The sequence below is a fragment of the Stegodyphus dumicola genome, chromosome X1, assembly GCF_044657685.1.
Source record: "Stegodyphus dumicola isolate Sdum_Otavi_A_Nest chromosome X1, ASM4465768v1".
Classification (NCBI taxonomy): domain Eukaryota; kingdom Metazoa; phylum Arthropoda; class Arachnida; order Araneae; family Eresidae; genus Stegodyphus; species Stegodyphus dumicola.
Window position 1 is genome coordinate 152,562,914 of NC_140780.1, and position 23,491 is coordinate 152,586,404.

General features: G+C 34.1%; 1 protein-coding gene across 3 annotated transcripts in view; it reads left to right on the forward strand.

Moving 5' to 3' along the window:
* Positions 1-23,491, forward strand: part of Pka-C1 (Protein kinase, cAMP-dependent, catalytic subunit 1) — a 581,879-nt gene that overhangs the window by 81,366 nt on the left and 477,022 nt on the right. For all 3 annotated transcript variants that reach the window (XM_085808130.1, XM_085808129.1, XM_085808131.1), the window contains exon 2: positions 7,323-7,377. In XM_085808130.1, coding sequence (XP_085664256.1) covers positions 7,344-7,377 — 34 coding nt within the window. In that variant the 5' untranslated portion in view covers positions 7,323-7,343. The remainder of the gene's footprint in view (positions 1-7,322; positions 7,378-23,491) is intronic.

The following is a 23,491-nucleotide window of genomic DNA, read 5'->3' on the forward strand; positions in this document are numbered from 1 at the left end:
TAGTTCTTGAGGAATGAGCCTTGAAGAGGCCCCACGTAGCAGACAACTTCAAGTTCTTTTGAAGATTGTAAGGGCGAATTGCTTGATGCTGTAATGAGAGATACTCGCTTAAGTTTAGCCCAAAAGCACAGTGTTGCCACTTTTCTGTGTGTCTGAGAACTCCAAAAAGTGTTACTGAAGCCATTGAAACACCTTAGCGTCTAGGTCTGCTACACTTAGGGCACAGCACTTGCGATATGGGGCATGCAGATTGTCTCAAAGCTTCTGACAGCGCGCATTTTGTCAGTTTAGTAACTTGAGACATTATTTTAACGTGATTACAACTGCAGTATTAGAAACAACTGTATGCACCATGCTCGACGTTTTCTGTCCGGTCCACCTGCATCTCACAGAAACGATTTTCAACGCAGTTCGCCGTTTTCAAGAGACGGTAGTGCAGCACTAGGTCCTTTATTTGGCAGTCTTAGACACTCTGATATTCAAATAACCCCGAAGACTCCAACCAACTGTAATACTTTTGTAACCATCATTTTATTCTATCTAATTATTTTCAAAGTTAGGTTTACTCCCGTTATGTTATCCTTGTAAGCTCCCTTACAAGGAGAGTTCTAAAATCACTTTTATTTAGTTGAGTATGTCTTTTTTATGAGGAGTATCGTGTACAGTATGAAACCGTTCGTTGGGAAATAAAAGGTACGAATACAGACTTTTCTTTGCATCATATATATATATATATAAGTTGCAAAGAAAAATCTGTATATAGCATTTGCGTAGTGTAAGAAACAATAGGACAAAGCTCAAAAAAGCATTGAACGATATCATTATGTTATTTCAGATTATGTTGTTCTCTTCGGTGCGGGAAAGCCTACGCCAAATCCAAATGACTCAAAAGAGAATCACAAACAGAATCCTGCTCGGTCATCAACTATTCTGGGGGAATGCCCATACAGCCCATGAGATTAGTAGTAGAAGCAGGGAAGGAACAAATACAAGCAGAGAAAAAAAAATTTACCCCCGGCCCAGAGGTCGTACAATGTCCGCTACGAAGTCGCGTCAAGCCAATCTGAAAGACCCTGGATGTCTTGCACTGCAAAGAGAGGCCGGGCTCTTTGCTGCGTAACACGGGTGAACAGGAGAGGTTTGCCATGTCAAAATCACTTTACCTCTGTAAAAGGATTGAATTTTCGAATGAGAGAAGACAGTGGTACTGTGATCAGGGAGATCACAACCATCCCTAGCCAGCCCATCAGCGGATTCATTTGAATCACATACATATGTGATGGTCTATGTTTATTTATATTCTCAGACAAATTGGTCACTTTCAAAAGCTTCATTTTAGAGAGATGATCGTCATGAGAGTGTTAACTAAATATATGTATATATACTATTCTTTTTATGTTCTTTTCTATGCTATATTCTCGATTTGGGTGAGTAGTTCAATATCTGGATGTCATTAACTGAAAGTAAATTATGCTAAAACGTTTAGGAAGAAAAGGAAATGAAACTTGTTTAGAGTGCAGAAGTGTTAAATTTAATTTTGAATGAGTTGTTCGATTGCATGGCGTCTGTGTAAGTATTTCCTCATACAAATTTAACGACCAATTCCTAAATTTAGGAATGGCCTAAGGCTACATTCTTAAGAAGTTTGGGCACCTAAGTGACCAAACGACAGCAATAAATGTTTTAAGGCTAGATTAAAATTTTACCTTACATACATACAGCCCAACTCCGTTTATCCGAAATAATTGTGACAGAGCAAAATTAAAACGTTTTTTGAGTAACTTATGAAGAACTGATTTTCAGAGATGAAGGTGAAAAAGAGTATTTTTGCTTAAACTAATGTTATTTCGGCATACATTCCACATAATTTCCCTTTAAAACTATTTATTTCATTTAAATCATATAAAAACGTGTAGATTTATAATTGCGAAAAAAGCTGTTTTTACTTTTTATTACGACTATGACTTTTCAGTTGCTCAATAAATATCCTATGAAAAAAGTTTGGCTTCCTGACAAAAGTTTAATAAAGCTGTAGTTTAAGTACATAATTATTAACGAAAAAAAGGGTGATATTTACAAAAACCAAGAAATTAAAAAGACTCATATTCTGTAAATAACTGAGTTTCGAATAAAGCATTCAGTTGTGGAATATTGTTAACATCGTTGGTAATCCATTGATAAAGTCTCTCATACAAAACCCAATACAGAGAATAGCAAAATTTCACTTGGATTTTGCTATGAAATTATTTATAATTGCTTAAATCTCTGACACTTGAAGAAAGTTTCTTCTGGTGCGTAGAGGAGAGCACAAGGTATCCATGCACCGTGCAAAGATGAAGCAGCTTCTAAAGAGGTGGAAAGCGATCTAGCTTAGATCCAAAATGTGATTACTAGTAATCTAAAAAACATACACTTTATTCCAAAAACTTGACTTTTTTTGTTTTTCCTGTAATTTTTAGTCTCTCCTATCTGCAAAATATGTAAAAATAAAACAATATTTCGTTTGTGAGTTAGAGTCATTCAGGTGTTTGAAAAGGGAGCCAGAAAGGTCATTTTGACTCTATCTTATATAGTATATGTGCAAATAATATTTTGAGTTCAACTGAAGTCTACCACTGTTTTCTAGAGCACGAATGCTCTAACATTCCACAAAAAATGATCTTCTTTTTGGGGAAAACAAAATCCTTGACCTGTACTTTACATGGCGGTTGGCATAATAATGCTCATCATTTAATCTATTAACATCAAAAACTTTTTTCTGAGGTGAAACTTTTTATGAAATGGAAATGAAGTATTAGCTTACAAAAAAAAATAAATTACAATAATATTTTTTTTCTAAGCTAATATTTTATTTCACTTATGTAGAAATGCAAATACTCTAGTCTTGAGTTTGTATACAACTCGTATACATGATCTGAATTTTTAAAATTTAATATTTCTGTCAGTTTTTGTTGCACGGGAGTCAAAGGTTTTGACCTTCATTTTTCATAACAAGTATAAACGTTTCCTAAATATATTTTATAGGGAGGGATACCTTATAAAAATGCGATTTTATAACTTTTACAAAATTGATTTTTGAAATTTGAAAATACCAGAATATGAATAGTTGCTTCATTTAAAATATTTTTGGGATTGGAAACATCTGTACGATCAAAGGTTGCAAAAATAAAGTTCACAAAAAAGGGACTTCTGCGGATACGGTGTGTGTGTGTGTGTGTGTGTGTGTGTGTGTGTGATGATGATGATTTAATGCGTAGGAGGAATACGTTAACAGCTTGCAGACTTAGATGACTGAGTGGAAAGACGAACAGCTGACACAGACATAAATTAATTTTGACGAAGTCTCAATCTTTATTTTTACGCCCATCTTTATCCAATCATAATGAATTAAAATAACTCTTATATACACAGATAGAGGGATAGGATTTCATTTTAGGCAAGTGGACTTAGTCGGTTGCACTTAGAAGCGGTGTAATACCAGGGTGCCTGGGTCAAGGACCCTACCCCATGTCGAATATGTAGATTGTTTCGAAAGCTGTCATGAGTAACTAACATAATATGTAATTTTTTTTATAAATTATTATCATATTTTTGGGTAATGGGATAATAAGATATTCTAGCAAAAATAAAGTGGCTTTAGTAGCGGGAATATGTTAGCAGTGGCGAAGCTACGAAAGAATGACATAATTTCTTGCGAGCGGATTTATACCGAAGTAGATGCAATTGTAGAGACAAGCTATTATTGGTTAATTTTAGTTTTAGTTACCTTTTTCAAGCAATGTTATATAACATGGTAGGATTTCGATTTTGGGAGAACAGAGGAATTTAGGTAGAGAGCACCAAATCCAAAGTAGTTAATTTTGAGGTCGCCAATTATTTTTAAAGCAGCCATCGTATTTTGTTATATCTTACATGTGAGTGTGTGTATATATATATAATGATAATATATACATATAATGATAATATATACATATAATGATAATATATATATATATATAATATATATTAAAACTAAAATTAACTAGCTAAATTAACTAATATTAAAACTAAAACTAAAATTAACCAATCACAAATTAGCTGTATTTATGCGCACATATCTAGTACAAATAGCTACTAACTGCGTAGTCTCTCTCTTTCGTCTGTCTGCTGACAGCGTGTCGCTCAGCCTCTACTAGCTATTTGCCATTATTGAAAATGTAATTGCAATCTAAATTTATGGGGCGCTTTTAGCAGCCCTAGTCTTTTATCGCTTCTGAAGATACGTGTTAAGAAATTCATCATTCAAAAATAAATTATGTTTAACTATCAAGCTCGTCGTGCTTCTTCTAAAATTCCATTGGACGTTGCAATTTCCAATCACTACGTCGCAATCTCCAATCATCTACGCAGAAGTAGTTTCGGCTATGACTAGAACGTCAATTGCTTTTATCTTCTGCGAAAAGCAAAACATTACGTATATATATATAGAGAGAGAGATTAATGCGATTTAAGGGATTCCAAGTTTTTTATATATTATATTACCTAAGTGTGGTTTAATAATTTTAAAATCGGAAAATTTCTTAATGTCATAATATGAAAAAATAAGTTCCGATTTGCTACTTGATAATTAATTAGGCAATTCTGATATTAAGAAACTTACGGCACTCCTTTTTATATGTACGTTTCTTAAATAATTTTGAGACTAAAATGTTTACTACATTTCAAAGCTTTCAGCGCTGCTGCGAAAATAGCTTCAATTTATTTTACAATAAATATTTGCATTGCATTAATATAGAATCCATTTTTAAAAGCTTGGAGAGAATAAATAAAAAAGAAACATTGTTTAGTAAGACGCGAAGGATTTGTTAAGTGCTTTAGGTTGAAACCGCTATTGTGATGAAAAGAACCGTTGTTGAGCATTCCAACCATTTCTTGAGGATCATAACTTTTGTAAAGTTGTTCTGCTTTTATATGGCATGAAGCGCACTTCTGTTAATTTAGGCCACAAAACCCACTTCTTCGTGACACAATTAGATATGAAAAAATGCCATTAAGTAGATTTTTTAAAAGTAGCTATTCATATGCATTTATTTTAGCCTGAGGGATACTTTTTTAATAAATATTAGTTTTAAAATAGCTTGTAACTTAGCAGAACATCGTCATTTTTCAACTAATTAAATTTAATATTTTGACAATAATAATGTATTTTAGTTGTTCTCTGTACCTGATAGAGAGCTTTTCCAATTCATATTTTTATTGCCTTGTGTCTGCAACTACTTTAAAGTTTTGTTTTCGCATCTCATTGCGTCGCATGTATCTTGTGTTACTAATATTTATTATGCGCAAACGTTGCTTCAGGTTGTTGCAGTTACATCATTTACTACAGGGCAAACTATATGCGTTAATTTCGTCAACTGAGTTCTAATAGTTGACGTACTTTCGAGCATTAATGAAGAAATATTCTACAGACTGGCAGTATGCATGTATATTAATTTTTAAATAATCGTGTTTGATAATTTTAAATAATCGTATTTGATAATTTTAAATAATCGTAAATGCAATTGAAGCTGTCTTCTGTATCCTGGGTCTGTAAAAGCAAATCCTCTTTTTATGAATTATAGCAGCGATGAATCATTATAATTTCAAATGATTTCTAATTCTAGAATAATATTATATTCATTCGAGCTAGGTTCTTTCAGATGAGGAAATTTTGGAGTTAAAATACGACATGAGGATTATATCTAGAAGTTAAAGTAATTGGGCTGTTTGAAAATTTGATCATAAATTTTATTGTCACTTTTAAAAATCAAAATCAACTAATCTTAGAAATCATTACGGCTCTGTTGTGTAAAATTAACTTTCAGCGACTTTTCAAAGTAACGGCTAACACAGAGAGCTATCTTAACCTATTGGCAAATTAGCTACTTAACGGCAAACACTAAAATAAGCCAAGTTAAAATCTAGTACTGAAGATAATTAAGCCCCTCTGCCACTGCAAAGATGAGGCTCCTTGCCTTGCTTCTGCCTTAAACTTAAATGCCAGTTATATACAAATCAAAGCTCTAATTCCAAGTTAAACGCTGGGTACACTACACTACAACTTAAATTCAACTACTCCCCCCCCCAAAAAAAAACAGCAGAGCTACTATTTAATTTCTGGCCTCAGACTAATTCAGCAATAACTATTTCTGCTTGAGACAGTGTCTATGCAACGGTTTCTCCAATATGGTACAGCTAACATTAACTCCTTACTTTTAAACTAAGCGCATGCCTTTAAAATTGCATAGGTTTCTGGTCTGAGCTAAAATTATGACAACCAAGAAAGTTTAGTTAAAATCTAACAGCTAATAAAACGTAAGAATAACTATCATAGCATTACAAATATTTAATCACGAATCTATTATTTTTTCGCGTTTAAATAGCTCAAGAAAAGTAGTACATTTCTTGTTTTACTCATTTGTATGTAATATTAAACGTTTTAAGTACTTCTCGCTGCGTGTATAATTAACGCACACAAGAAATGTGAGCGGATTAATTTTGAAAATTTAGAAACAACTGCAGAAGATTTAAAATGGATTTATGCTTTTCTTCAAACACATGGTTATGTTTATGCTTTTTCTAAATTATCTAAAATTAGATCTTAAGAGTTTTAATGAATGTAAGAGAGAATATGGGGAGAAATTTTATAAGTAACGTTATGCCATTAGGCACACGTCAATTTGATAAATAACGTCAATTTTATAAGTAACTTTATGCCTTTTGCAGAGCCATTAGGTATTTTTTTTTAAAGCAGGACATTTGGAAAATGTGCAATGCCCTCAACGGGACTCGAATCTGGACCTCTCGAATACGCGCCATTGCACCACGAAGGCATGCAAGAAGGAAGGGGGAAATACCTTAATGGACAATTGGGAATTAGGGGACCCAATCGCCAAATCCTGGTGGTGGCGTTACAGTGTGCTATCGTTACACTACGAAGTCATGCTAGAAGGTTGAGAAATACATTATACTTTTAGTTCTTGTGTAAATCTTTTTAAATTAAACACAATTTTTCTTTACATACATAGAACTTATTTCCAAAAGATTTTTTGTTTAATAATCCCAACAAATCTTATTAGTAATGCATTGTAATGTTCAGCGAATGAAATCTTTATTCAAGCGAAGAATTACAAAAGATAGGAGAAATATTTAATTTCATCAATAGGACTTGCAAACGGAAACTATACAAAAAAACCTGATTCTGATTCATCACTCTATACTATGCATTAGCAATTTATATTTCACTTCCAATCTTGAATTTTTAAGCGCAATTTGCAATTCTAAGAAAGTTCTTTTGTTTTCAGTGGAAACTGAAGACTTTCAAGATGCCTTTCATGAACAGAAAGAAGAAAGAAAAAGGTAGGAAGTTTTATTTTTTCTATCAGTCTAAATGTCTTAAATGATTGACCCGATTTTAGATGACCCTGTTTCCTTACGTGTTAACATTGTTAATGTGAACAAAGTTGTTGTACAAAAAAAAAAAAAAAAAAGGTGGCTATAATTTTCATTTCGATATATATATTTTCTAAACAGGTACTTCCAATTACAAAGTTTCTTGAAATACGATAGAAGTCAATAAAAAAATAGCTTTTACAATAGGGATAGGATGAATCTGTAAATACAAAACTAACATTTTATATGGCTTCGATAGAGTAAAACGTCCATAAAGATTTTTATAGCATAAATTAAATACGTATTCCAGAACGAATTTATTGACTTAGATCAATGCTGCGAAGCAGTTTCAATCAGATTTTCAGGAAATTTATGGAATCTGCTAAAGAAAGAAGGGCTTGAGCGAATATTTATGCAGGATAATGTGGTATTTGTTATTTACTTTGACATCTGACCTCATCAATCTATTAACTATCAACATCCCTACGAATTTGTACTTGTTGTTAAAGGTAGATTATTAACATATTAATGTATTGTATTCATTTTAATACATGTTTCTTTCACTACAGGTTGGATACAAAAATTAAGTTTTGCATTTTAATAGTCCTAAAATTGCCTAATTCACTTTGACAAAATTTGGAAATCGGAAATTATATTAAGATTAACATTTAAGGAAATAAAATCTGTAGTCTTATTTTGTAATACCTAGTATATCAAAAGAAGAGGAGCATCTTTAAGTTTCAGACTAACACTGCATGCTTATTTAAAATGTTATTTTTTAAAAGACGTATAGTTTGATGCATACGGTATCTACCAATTTGTATTGACAACCCTGCAAGAATGCACGTGCGGTATGTATAACATATCGCCATCCATGGATAATTAGGGGACAGGCAATTAGTGTACCATAGATCGCTGGCCGGTGTAGTTGCTGATTGCGGCAACAGAAGCCTTCATTAGGACAAGCCTGTGGTACAGACGCTCACTGTGCATAAAAACAACAGCGAAGATCGGTAGAATTGTTGGCAAGAATAAATAGATAGATAGTTAGAGGATGCATTTTTGTTCCAATGGGACACGCCCAACTTCAAACTAGAGTACGCTTGTAGTCCAACATTATTCCACAGAAGATGTTGAGACCCATCATGCAAGCCTTCCCAACCGTCGAATAATGTACTCAAAGCAGAATGAGGACATTTAAAGAACATTTATTTTCAAATTCGTTTGATATCTATATTGTCCGTTCTATACACTGCAGTAAATTCTTTTGTCTATATTGTTATTTCAAAATCACATAAAACTACTAAATGTGTTCACGTCTTTCTGTTGTTAACTGAATTTCGTAAGTGGAAATTGCACTATCCTATACTTTTCGGCGATGGATCCGCCGCGAGTGAATTCAACAACTTGGTACGCTGCAGCTTCTTTTCTGGGTAGTCAGATATTAAACTCTATATGATGTTTTCCCCTTGAAGATTTCTTATAAATGTGCATTCCTGTCCTCTTTGCCCTCAAGCCCATATAGTCGCGAAATGGTTATGTTACTACAGCGGAGACAGTAACAAAGGATCTGCTGGTGTAAGCATCGTAAGAGTTTATTATTCTGACGTTGTTCGTGACGTTTTAAAAAATTAACCGATCTGAAGTCAGAACTTTCGAGCTATAATAGGAAAATAATAATAGGGGTGAAATTTTGGAATTATAATTATAAATTGAGTTTTAGGTTATATTTTTGTGTATAAATTATCTTTAGACACACAAATTTTTATGCCTTCTATCTCCTGATTTTTCCTCTCTGATAATTCAGTTTTCTGTAGGTGTCAATTTATTTGAATTCTTTGCAAAGATTCGATTATGTAGCTGCAAAGTGATTTCAGGCTGATTTTATAAATTATCATGGTTGAAACTTGCTACGGCGAAAGCTTTATTTTCATTAATTTAACTGAGAAATAAAAGTTAAATTTAATTAGTTACCAAAATTACATTTTAAAAAACCAGCTTTTAACCTACTTTTTATTCCTCTTGATCTCGAGTTTTTAAACATTATCACAGTCTTTGAAAGATTCTTAATATTAAGCACTAATTTTAGTATTGTATTCCTTTCCAATGAGAGTTAATTATGGATATATATAACAATCTCTTACTGGTTGCGCACGGATTTAATTCGACATATCACTTGATATTTCGCATATGTAAACTTAACATATTATTATTCCTTGTGAAAAGCACGTGCATGCAGTTGTTTATAATAAGGGTATAGATAAAAAGAAAGATTTTGTTTACGTATTTTAAGCGACTTATGTTCAAGGTCGACTGCGCGCTCGCCAGCTTAACCGACCAGCAAAGGAATACAAAGCGATTCGTTTATATTCCCTGATTAAGAGTTATGTCTCGCAGAAAACAAATAAATGTAGTACTTGTAAATTATCAAGCTAAGCATAGTTACGTGTTGCCAAAATATTCATGCATAGCAAAGCGGCATGAACAACTTGAGATAGTTATCTACCAGTTTATTTCACTCTTTTTATAAAAGCAAAGATATATAGAAAGTCAAATGAGCAAGTTAGAAATTTAACCGTTCTTTAAATATGAAATAAATGCAAATGCCTTAAGATGATGTAATAAACTGTATGATTTCGAGTACAGCAGTACCTTCACATAGCCCGGCTTTGAACAGTCCGAATTCACTGTAGTCCAGTTTGAAATTCTCAAAAACAAAATTGAACAAAATGAATCTATATTATAAAAATTAGTCCAAACTTATTTTTAAACATAAATATCCGTTTTTACTTTCATATAGTCAGTTCTAATTTTGTGCGGTTTATTTTTTAATACAAAATTTCAAAAGAAATTCCTCTTTACAGAAATTAGCTTATAATGCAGGACAGGATTAAAACCCGGGCTTTTGTACCTAGAAGCCTAGTACGTTTATTAAAACATCACCTCTTTGTGTTGCAGCGTTTAAAAAAGAAAGCTTTTATCTCAAATGCTTTATTTGAAAAGTAGTTCAAACATTATTTTTGTCATGTTGTATTTATACGATACTGCTTCATTACAGTACGAAGTAATAATCCAGAGGTAAGTGATCTTCCCATCTGATAAAGAGTTTTATTAACCCACACAACTATAATTATATAATTAATACACAGCGTTCAACACTATGAAATATTAAGCTTAGCATCAATATTCTTAGACTTACCTTTTCTTCACAGATTTAGCTTATAGGCTTTTTCTCACACTTAGTACTCTCGTTATTGCATTTCTAAATCCAAGTAGGCAAAACATTTCCCATACAGCAGTGTTCCCCAACCTTTTTATCAGCGCAGACCAGTCAAAGCTTGATAATTTTACCGCGGCCCGCTGTGGGGGGGGGTTGTACCGGTCCGCGGACCGGGGGTTTTGGGGGTCACTGCCATATAGGATCTCTGAAATGCCACCTCACGGCTGGCGTTATCAACTAATAACAAGCATGCGAAAGAATATTACTGAAAAGAAAATGGATTAGATTTTAAGATTTTATTGATCTTAGATAATGCCTCAGGTCATCTGACATGTCTCTGTCATATCCGCGGACCGGTCAAAATGAAACATAAAACAACTTTCCTTTCATCAAATACGACGTTAATTCTCCATTTGATGGACTAAGATGTCACTGCGACATTTAAAGTCTATTACTTTAGCAGCACGTTTTTATAAGCTTTATTTTTGGAAGGCCTCGGACAACAAATCGTTATCAAAAAACATACACGAAGATGCCATAAAATTAACGGTAAACAATAAGATAACAAAATATGAGAATAATATTGAAGCACAGTTGTACCATAATTTGCAAATGATTGCTTGGTTTTGCAACCCATTTTGAAGAAGTCACTAATAACATAGTGGAAATCTGACAGCATCTCCGTTTCATTGAATTAGATTAAATCGAAATAATTTAGTGTATCAGATCGAACGCCAATGAACTAGACTAGTTAATGAAACACTTGTGGACATACAGGAACATCGGGCTTATGAAGAACGGTATGTATAAGAAATAAGAAATTTGGAACCAAATCCTCCAAGGCATGAATGAAAGAAGACGTTGGAATTTTTTACGTATGGGAGGGGGGGATGTGTTTTTGTACATTTCCTTGACGGATTGCCTCTGCGTCGAGGAGGAATTCAAAATTTTTGGTTGAAATGTTATAATTAAATAATGTAGAATGGTTCATCGGCTAGTTTTGGATTAACAGAAACGCAGCGGTTTTCCAAGGGAAAGGGATTCAGTTGAATCTGAACTACTTCCTCTTGATAACGTTGAATCAGATTTTGATTGCATTCCTGGCCCTACATTAATTTTTGTAACTTTTGTGTTTCCATATTTATAATTCTTCTGGTTTGGCAACTATTAGTTGATGTTTTACATAATTATAGGAAATTTTGTTTTTTGCTGATTTTTTGTTTCATTTCTTACATTTATCTATAATTGATTAATTTTTAGCAGCATATTTCACGGAAATAATATGGGAATAATTTAGTTTTTTACATAATTGTTTATACTACTATATATATGTGTGTGTGTGTGTGTGCATATTAAGTTTAAATGTTTGAATGTAATTTAATACAAAGTTATTTTAAGCGCAAAGGCAGCATTAATGATTTATATTTAAACTACAAATAAATAGATAATCTACTTCCTAGAATCAGGTTACAAATAAACTATTAATGTTAAAGCGTAGAAATGGGACCTCGTAAATAAACAAAGGTATAAAAGCTTTTTTTGTTCCGTGACTAAATTTAAACAAAGATATGGAACTAAGAAACGACATAAAGAAAATTAATTGCTCTGAGATCGGAATTCTTCGGGAGGAATGGCCGAAATCAGCAACAATTCATCTTCGTTACATATCACAAACCAAAAATTTTTCGGTAATTTGTGAGTAGTTCCACAAAAAATTTTAGATGAATTTATTCATTAGTTTTTCCTAAAAAGTTCTCAGAACCATGCTTTACGTTTTTGTGCTGCAGCTGTTATTTGTAACCTAGTCGTACGAAGTAGATTATTCATTTGCTTTTATTTTATATACTTATATCTATCTATTTGTTTATCGGTCTATCTATATCTATGTCTGAATCTATCTGTCCAATATCTACAAGGTGTGGCTATTAATTTCCAGGACTGCTCAAATTACCCCAGAACAGATGATGTGAAAAACGTAACCTTTTAATATGCTTCAAATTAATCCCCATTTGCCGTAATACCCTTCTGTGCTCGGCTGTATAAGTTGTGGAAACAAATTTTAAAGTCCTCTTTCGGAAGGCTCTTCAATGTCGACGTCACATTCTTCTTGATGTCTTCAACATCAACAAAGCACCTTGCATTTCTCTAGGACTTGCGTCAGAATTTGGTGGACCACCTCTTTGTTGATGTTCAATTCGCTGTCCAGCAATCGAATAGTCAGTCGCCGATCCGCTGTTATAAGCTCGTGAACTTTCTCAATTGTTTCGGGCGTACGCACGGAAATCGGCCTTCCGGTGTGGGCGTAATCCTCAACACTTTTACGGCCGTCCCAAAACCGTCGATACCATTCAAATGTGCGGGAACGGGATAATGTTTGCTCACCATACACACTTGCTTCAACATTGCATGCGTTTCTGTCGCACTTTTGCCCAGTTTAAAGCAGAATTTGATGTTCACCCTTTGTTCCATTTCAGCTCTTTCACAACACCACTTTCCCACTTCAACAACAATACTTCACCAAATACGTTTCCACGCGTCTTGCCCAGCCAAGCTCGTGTCTACAACTGACGCGCGCTGCGGGGAGCATGTGCAGATGTATTACTTTCCAGATACCAGCAGCGCCTCTCTCGGGCGAGTGATCGGTTTCATGCTGTGATGTCAGTCCTAGATCAGTCCTAGATATTAATAGTCATGCCTTGTATAACCTTCGAAGAAATACGAAATTGTATAGCGGCATTATTTTATCGCATTTCACGCACAATTATGCATCTGAACTAATCGTACCTTTTTAATGACAGGTAACATCACTTCAAAGTTTCTGGGAAAATATGTGCACTGATTATTTAATTCTAAGAGCGATGAGGGCCATTACAATTCTTTTCCGAAATTGCTGGTATTCATTACTTACTTTGAAGGGCAACTTATATTACTTCAGTACCTTATTTATTTTCTCAGAATTTATTTTTAACGGCAATTCAAGTCACTTCAGAATTTTTCTGAAGATCATTATACATTTTACTTGATATCGCTAAAACCGCTAAGAAATTAAAAAGATTTTTCTTTTTAATTTCAACTACCTTTTTTGTGTGTGTAAAGTAATCACAAATTCAATCTTAGTCTGAGAGTAAAATAAAAACAAACTGCTAGCCATTAAAACTGCATCCCCACGAAGGAAAGAAAATACAAAAAAGATATTTATTGTACTTTAAAACAGTATGCCATTAAGATAAAATGATTAAACTTGTAAGAAGTTTGGGAATTTAAAGTGGTGCGAAATTTGTAGAAACAGCTGACCCCCTTGGCATCTAAAATGCCCTTTATCTGGTTGGGCATGGAGTCGAACTGAGATTGGATGACAGAAAAGGGCAACTCATTCCATGCTGCTACTTCAAATCTATGCCACACTTCATCAACTGTATTAGCTGGAGAAGGATGACTGGCCAGTCTCTCAGCAACCTATGACCAGAGGTTTTCAATGGGTGTCAGATCTGGAGACAGTGCAGGCCAAGGCAGCAATCGAATACCCTGTCTATCGAGGAAGGTCAGAACACGACTTGCAACATGTGGTCTTGCATTGTCTTGTTGGACGATGGCATTTGGCAGGCCTCGAAGATAAGCCACAACCACTGGACATAAAATGTCAGAAATGTACCGATCTGTATTCAAGTTACAGTCGATCCGAACTATAGATGTGTGTGTCGTGCATCCAATGCCTGCACACACCATTACAGCAGGTACAGGGCCCCTATGCCGATATCGAATGCAAGCAGTAACGTGCAGTCTCCTTGGAGCCTCCAAACACGTATACGGCCATCCGAATACTGCACGAAGATCCGGGACTCGTTTGAAAAGACGACGTTGTGGCACTCCTGGTATCCGGCTTTGCCGTTCGGTGCATCAAAGTCTCCGTCTCGCTCTATGCTGCATTGTCAAGGGAAGCCAAGTAATGGTCGTCGTTTTGATAGTCCAAGCGGCTGCAAGCGTCGACGTACCGTACGAGCGGATACTAGGCGTGCTGTAAACATGCCCATTTCCTGACTAATGGTCCGTGATGTGGTTATACGGTTTTGCAGGTGTGACCTCACAATACGTTTGTCCTCTCAAGCGTTAGTCATGGAAGGGCGTTTAGATCATGCATGCCGTTCAGTATGACCCTCAGAAAGCCATTGATTCCATATTCGCATGACAGTGGTTGGATGTCGACCAGTGCGACGGATGATATCACGGAACGATAATCCACACTCTTGATAGGCAAAGCATTTCCTCTTCTTATTCGAGACATAACACGATATTCTAAGAAAACTTCAACCTTACAAAGCACTTTCCGAATGAGAAATCCACTACACAACTTTTCTTTTATGCAGTGCTTCAGATGTCGTCTCTCCCTCCCGCGTCGTCTAAACGCGCTGAAATACTAATCATTTGCATGTCTCAACTTCTTCCTTTCATGTGATTTTTGATGTTCGTCAGATCATTCCTTCCTGGTGTTGTGTATTTGTGTATTTGTGGGTATTGAATGTGTGTGATTACACTTGCTCTGCTAATGCTATTTTAGTCTAGTAATACTGTGAAACGAACCTTCGCTATGTCTGAGAACAAAGATAGAGTCTTAAGAAGGTTAAACTAACTTGTTTATTTAAATGGAAAATAAAGATGTCAGCAGCGAGAAAACGCAAAGCCGAATAATTGCAATTACCACAGCTGGCAGAAAACTAACTATGTATTATGTAACAATGCGTATGTCGTATGTAATTAGCAATGTAGTATCTAACAACACGTATCAGAAATACCCTCTGCTTTAAAACCCCAAAACTTCAGTTTAAATACTGGCTACTCATTTGTATCTTGGTGAGGAATACGGAAAGAAGAGCTGTAGTAAATGACGAAATAGTAGATAACTGGTTAATTAACATAACATTCTCTGCTAAAATAACATTTAATTTACCAAACAGAAGACTAAGCTGTGCCTTTCACGACCGGTATGAACCCTGTATTTCCGGGCTTTTCCCATTCAGTCATTAGATAGGTACTTGCGGCGACAAAACATGCGACTATATTGTTACGAATTTCGTATTTAGTTAGATATTTCTAGTAAAATTATAATTTCAATTGTTTTATTTCCTCATGCAATGCAGCGAGTGACGAGTTTTAAGAGAAAACAAAAATACAAGAGCATGTGCATTTAACATTGAATAAAAGTTTATATTTTAATTGATATTTAATTTGAATAAATGTAATTGACTACTATGTTAACTGTAAACGTAATTCTACGCTTTTTGTTTTCCAGACATTGCTAGAACTGCCTAGCGCGCCGATTTTAAAAAGCTATAAAAGCCGGAGAGAAACATCTCATCTCGGTAGTTGTTTAGATAACAGTTGTTGTTGATTGCAGCGAATTCGCGGTGAGATCGGATTAGCTTTCTCTGCGCTTTGGATTGCGTTCTATTTAATGTTTTAGTGGTTTAAAATATAGCTACTAATTATATTGCGGTATTGTACGAAAATCTTTGAGGAAAAATCCAGCGTTTTGTTACATTTCTTGTGATAAGAATAAATTTTATTAACTTTTTATCGGACTTGTGCATTCAATCTATTATGAACCCGTACGCCCGCAACAATATACTTTGCGAAGAATACATATGTAGATAATCCCAGAAAGAAAACTCATTCCGTAGTCTAATCCACGCGGCCCTTGAAAAGAGGCACTGTTATAGAAAATTTAATATTTCAGAGTTTTTTAATCGTTTCTAATTAAATGAAGCTGGGGAAAAATTCGAAAAAATAGCTTTAAATGCAGGAAGCCAATTTGATTATTATGTATTTGAAATGATAAAGGGATCTAAATCTATTTCTGGTGGCAATATCAAATACATACTGGGTGTCCTAGAAAATGTCGTTAAACGCTGGGAGCATATTCTACGACAGATGTTAACCTGAATGTCCTATGAACATGCAGCAGAAAACGCATAGTTTATGAATTACGGTAGTAATAAAAGATCAGTCACAAAAGGATGCAGAACATAACCACCTCCGCGTTCTATGGTCAAATTATCCTATGACGAACTCCTCCAAAGATCCAGATCATTCCTCCCCTCCCTTCACGAATTATCGGAATATATTAAGATGGTGTCCAATGTACACGCAGCACTCCGCACAGAGCAAGCAACTACATTTCACATTCTCACTATTATTCAACATTTCGTTATCATTAAAAACTATGCGTTTCCCACTATACATGCATAGAACAATTTATGTTTATATTTCACCGCACATTCATTTGGAACATCTGTGTATTGCAAATAAGTGCATAAAAATTTTAAAGATTGTAATTTGGTCGAAATAGTTAAATTAAATTATTTCAAGGGAAAAACGTGAAATGAATAGCAACTTTTCATGGGTTATAAAGTTTCTTTGGTACTGCTCATGAAGGTGATTTTATAGAAAATGGGGACACATTTTTAGGTAATAATAGCACAGCGCTAAGTATTTTATTAATTATTTACCTTTTTAATTAAACAAAATCGCGATCTGGAATTTTAAAAATTGGATAAACTTGCCACAATTACATTATCTTTTTGTTTATTAGGGAAAAAGTGATTTTTTTTTCTTTCTGCAATAGCATTTACACTGTAAATTTTTGAAAATGATAAATTTATAGAAATTATTTAACACTTTACTAAGATGTCTCAGTCAAATGAATGATTTAATTAAACTAGCATAAATACTTTAACTTATTGAATAGTAATTTACTAGGTATTTTCGCCCTCCTTCCAGTATGCCTTTGAAGTGTAACGGTAGCACACTCGGCCCGCATTCGAGAGAACATTGTTCATTTTTCCCATTTCCTGTTTTTTTTTTTTTTTTTTTTAAACTTTACATCTCTACAAATTTTAATATATTCTGTTATTTATACTCATTTTGCAAAGTGGCTGAGGAAGAGTTATTTGTATTGGTTCATTATTTTATAAATGGATTAAAGTTATAGCTTCGTCAAGAATTTTACTTGTCATTTAGAAACTCACTTTTCATTTTGCAATAGAAAATTTATCTATACATTCAGGACAGGAAACAAATTTCTCCACTGGATTTCAGGATATATCCTCCGACATTAAAACTGCATTAGCCTTACCACAATTTTGTTCTTTTGCAAATATGCAGGATAGCCTAAATTTACCGTTTATGTATGAGAAACAACGACGGTAAAATTTAAGATTTCTTTTCATGAGTTCTCGTGCCGTAGGCGAATTTTATCTTTCCGATTTTGCTAATCTCGTTGAGCTGTAAAATGTGAACAAAATTTTGAGAGACTTTCGCATACTGTGAAGGTCAAATAAGCATTTTACTTTCAGCATTTAACCAAGGTTATGAAAACTCTAGCTCCTAAACAAAGTCATTTATCTTAAGTGTTGAATAATACATAAACAAAAACTAGTTCTTTGAAATTTACGTATGGAATTGTGCATTCGTGTCAAAAAAATAAAAGTACGTGGTGAGAAACTGACTGAAATATAGGAACCAACGAATAAAACTCCACTTACAAAACAATTCTGAAAAGAATAATGATTATGGATAAAATATTATTTGAAATTCAATTACAAAGCGAAGTGTTTCATGACGAAGTATTATGTTGCATGTGCCAGCATTCTCTCATGGTATCTAATGTTTATAAGATAACCATAAGATCTACCAAAAATCAACTGAACGAACATCCGTAGTTGCCTTGTGAGATCAGACTTCTAGTGCGACGGGTTGGCTGCTTGAGAATTTTCCTCAGTTTCGCCGCATGTAAACATAAACACGAGTCGTTTTCATTTACAAAATGCTTTGGAAATGAATGTCTGTGCATAATTACTGAAAATTTTGCTGTATACAATTGCTAACATGCTTACAATCGTACGATTAACTACAAATTTATTTTAGTTTATGCAGCAGTTCGACTTAAAACTTTTATATTAATTTAAGTATATAAACAGCAGAAAATGCAGTAAAAGAAACTTTATTGTGATAATTTGTTTGAAGAACTTTTAGGGCTTTTAATATTCTGAATTTTTTTTTTTTTTTTTATTTGGCTTTATTAGATTACGGCAAAGCACTCGAGAGCTATCTGCCTTAAGGGAGGGATGCCTTCGTTGAGGACTTTCTAAGAGAAACTGGCTCGTATACACGTTACACATGGAAAAAACTACGAAAACGCCCATACAGCCAGCCCGTTCGCGAGATTCGAACCTCGGTCCGAACTACCAGTGTTCAGCGACGTTACCGCTCGGCCGTTGGTGGGCTCTGAATTTTGGAACACTGATTCTATATTTAAAAGTGCTGTTTTCAGGATACTGCACTGTTTTGTTGAAAAATTTTATTTCGAATATTCACTAGAAGTTTTAAATGTAATAAATTAAGATTAGAATTTATTTATATTTCATGCAACTTCGAATATTTCGAATATTTTTCTTTTATTAATTTTCGATAAAACCTTTTTGTATGCTTTATTTTTACTAATTTTTGTTTATTTACATTTTTATTTATTCATTTTTAGGCAATAACAACTAGATTTCAATCAAAGAAATAGGTCTTCTTAATTTCAGTGTTGGTTTTCTTTTCCTGTTTTCTTTTGAATCTTCATACTTTATAATCTTTATAGTTTGATCTATAGATATCTGTTTCGAAAGAAACTATAAAATCTGTCTAATTCAGGCTCAACTGCCTAAATCATGCTGTACAATATCTTGCTGCATAGAGATTTTAAATTTTCTTATGGAATCTGAATAAGACCCACTAACCGCTGTGTAGTGAAAGTTTTCGGCAGAAAAATCTTCGATGAAAAGCGTTTCATCTTTGGAATGAAGTATCAAGGATTTATCACATAACGTAACTTTCTAAGTAATTGGTATTTTCACTAATTTCACCAAAATTAGAATAATTATTGGATAAAGTTGAGGTTTCCTTTTAAAGCATAGAGGGCTTACCTTTCTTATCATAATTATTTAAACTTTACGCATGATTAAATTATAGGTCATTATATACTAATTAAATACTGCTGGTTGTTTTGCATATATATCTTGTTCAAGCCTTTTCACAAATTAAAACACTTTATCACCAAGGTCAGATTTTTTTTCATTAAAAAAAAAATTCCAAATAGTCCCCTTATCTCAGAAAGGTTCTCACAGAAATCATCCCTTTCTCGAAGTAATTATCTTTAGAAGAGTTAACTTAATAATGTGTTTCACGACTTGATTAATTATTCACTGAAAACAACTGTAAATCATGCTGTTTACGACAATTAATTAGCTATGCACTGAAAACGTGTAAAGATAATAGTAAATTTTGATTTGGCAGCATCTTTTTAAGGAAATGCTCTAAATGCTTTTATTTTTTACATGAAAAGTAAAAGTGCAAACTACAGGTGTTTAGTACAGAAACGTAAGTTACTCTAAAAAATAGGAAAGAAATATCAAAATTTAAAATATCGCTGAAATAACTACAATATATTAGGAAATACACAACAATATATTATGAAAAGAATATAATCACAAAAGTATTACAAAAATCTGTTACTTGATAGAGTAATTGCCACAGCATGGAAAATTATTATAGTGCTAAAAAAAACGAAAATTTGAATTTAGACAGAGGGGTAGGAAACCTGTTGTTGCTTCGGATCAAGCAAATAACAGGGCTAAGGAAAAAAAAAAAAAAAAAAAAAAGAAGAAAAATCAGTCTTTTAAACTGAATCTTTTATATTTTCCACATTTGCGAAAACGTTCTTATGACTCATCTCGTAGTTGCAAGCATGTTAATACTGTCTTCGTTTTGCAGTTTAGAAGCAAAATTCTTTATTTGGAAATGAATGAAAACCAACTTTACATTCATTTTGCTTTTAAAAAATTTGGATTTTCTACATAACTTTTCATAAAGATGAGAAACAAGCATTTAAAATATTGGTCATAAGTATATTCTGTGACTGGTAATAAAGCAAATAGAAATTTCGTACGAGCGCTGTGCTCTTTTTTTTTTTTTTTTTTTTTTTTTTTCTTGGAGCATTGACCAGAAAGATAGTCATTATCATTTTATCGAAGTAACAAAATAAAGTAACTACTATGTCGTCACGATATTTCAGTAAGGCAAAATAAAGCTTTGATTGTATCACTTCGTTGATGCCTTTTATCATAAACAAAACAACATTTCTACTTAATTTTCTTCAAACTAAGCAAAACATCATTATAAAAAAAATATATGATGAATAGATGTTTCGTAAAGTATTTTGTTTGTATGTTTTCCTGCTGAAGGAAAGTGAGCGAGTTACAGGAGAAGTAGGCATTGTAAAGGAATTAAACACTACTAAACTGCTCTCAAAATCCCAGCGAAAAGGCTGACTGCATCGACTGACAGTGAAAAGGCTGACTGACAGGGAAGGCAGAATTGCCACATTTGGCGAGAAATCACCCATTTGGCGACAAAATTGGCGATATACCATGGACGGATGGAGAACCTTCTGGAACGAATTCTTACCGGTTTAGCCCAGAATGTTCTCGAACACAAGCCGAAATCTATATAAACCCTGCTGGTCCGCAGTCAGTAAGTGTGTGTCTCTCATCGAGTGAGTGTGTCTCGTCTAGCGAGTCAATCCCTGCGGAGGCGATTGCCGAGTGGGTCGTCAAGTACACCAAAAGAATCTCGTAGAGTATCGCGTTTAGTGCATCGTCGAGAGAGCGTGTTGAGCTCCGGAAACGACTGAACCGAGAGTCAGGAGCTGTGCTCTGTGTGTCGTCGAGTGCATCGCGAGTTGTAGCGTGGAGAGTCTCGAGAGTACGTGGAGTTCCGAGACCGACCAAGCAGAGTCGGGAGCTGTACTCCGGAAAGCAGAGTCGGGTGCTTTGCAGGAAGCTGTCTCCACCGTTATTGCCTGACAGTGTGAAGGCTGTGTCGCTGATTCTTCCAACGTTTTTATAGTAGATCTTTGACGACTGTACAACGTGTTTTGGAGCTGTCCTGATTAATACCGGCCAATAAAGTGTGTTTCGATACTTCATCAAGTAGTGTCGTCGTTATTCACTCCAAATCCATACAAACCCCGTACGAACGTGAAGGAAGAAAATAACGTAACAACTGAAGAAAGAAAGAAACGCAACAATATTTTTAAATTGTATGTGTTTTATTTGATTGTTAGGATTAATAGTTCGAAAAAAAGGGATGGAGATCCTTGGATCTCTCCCCCCCCCCAAGATATTTTCCATCAAAACTGGGACAGAACATTTCAAATTCGTCGTCTTCTGTGGTGCATCCTGGACAACGTTTCGGTCGATGCTATGTTACCAATGGGTATTAGCCATTCTCGAATGAGGCAATAATGTGCAAGTGTCCGGTCATATAGAATAACAACATATTATTAGCACGTTTTACTTTTACTTTTTTCGATGCAAGAACATTTTATATTATTTATTTATTCTGTGACATTTATAATAGCTAGTTAGAATTGTTTTAAATTGTTCATGTGACACACAAACTTTGCGATTCTTATACTGCATACTCTACCGTTTGAACTCAAGCAATATTATTTTTAAATGTTGATTACTCAAAATGTATAATTACTTAATGAACATTTAAATAAAAGTTCCAAAAGTACTGATTTCTAAAGAATGTCGCAAATGAAAAACTCCAACATCTTTTATTTTTTGACATTTACATCATTTAAATGCTTATTTGTTTGATAAAAGCATTACCGAAGTATAGTACTTTAAACTGGTGTATTCACGAGTGCGAATTTGCTTCATAAAATCATTCCATACACGAAAAATGTTATTAAATATTTATTCTTATATCTTAAATTCGGATTGAAAATTACGCTACAAACTGAATAGTATTTAGGGTGTTTTTACTGCAGATTCAGCATAAAAGGCTTCATGGCTCAAGGTAAAGAGACGCGCGAAATATTTATCTATTGCTCTTGTGCAAAATTCACGTTCTAGCTGAATGCATTCAGCTTGCGTTGTCCCACCTGCGTTACTTAATAATACGCTATACGATGCAGACAAAAGATACACGCACGATTGAATCTGAAAACTAAATCGTTTTAGCATTTTGGCTTTGACTTTTTAAGGCGTTTCATCTTCTGTTTAGCTATAGTTCAAGGCAGCTTGTAAAGGAAGAATAGCAAATTACACATCAGGATCCGTGAGAACAGAAAAAGATTTCCTTAGTCAAAAACACACTGGTGTATGAACGGAATGTGATATGAAGCTGGCGTTAAGTAATACTCATTTTTAAAGGATATTTCTATTCAAACTATCTGCACAGAGAATATTTACACCAAGCAACAACTGAAGAAGAACGAAAACTGAGATTTATGTTATATATATTTTTCTGATTATCAAAAAGAAAATCTTAAAGTATATAACAAAGGCATTTTACGAATTTTAATAACTTATAAAGTACCTTTCGTTTCTTTGCTGACGAAATTAATTAAAAACATTGTCATATTTTTTTCTGATCGAAACCGTGGCTATTAATATTCACTTATCTTTAGAAATTGATTAGAAAATACGTTCTTATATTCAGAAAAACACTGAAACAAAGAATAAAACATTTTTTTAGTATAGCATGCAATGGTGTTTTCTCCTCAAATGTGCAAAGAAACCAAAGTACTTTCAACTTCAGACCCACTAGCGACTTAACGTAAAATTGCTGGGCCCATCAGCGGTCGAGCGGTAAAGCCGCTAAACACTGGTATTTCTGTCGGGAATTCGAATACTGGCAAATGGTGTGTCTTCATGGGCGTTTGCGTTGTTTCTCTCGCGTGTAACATGTATAAGAGCCGGTTTCCCTTAGAAAGTCCTCCAAGAAGGCATCCCTCCCCATAGGCAGATAGCT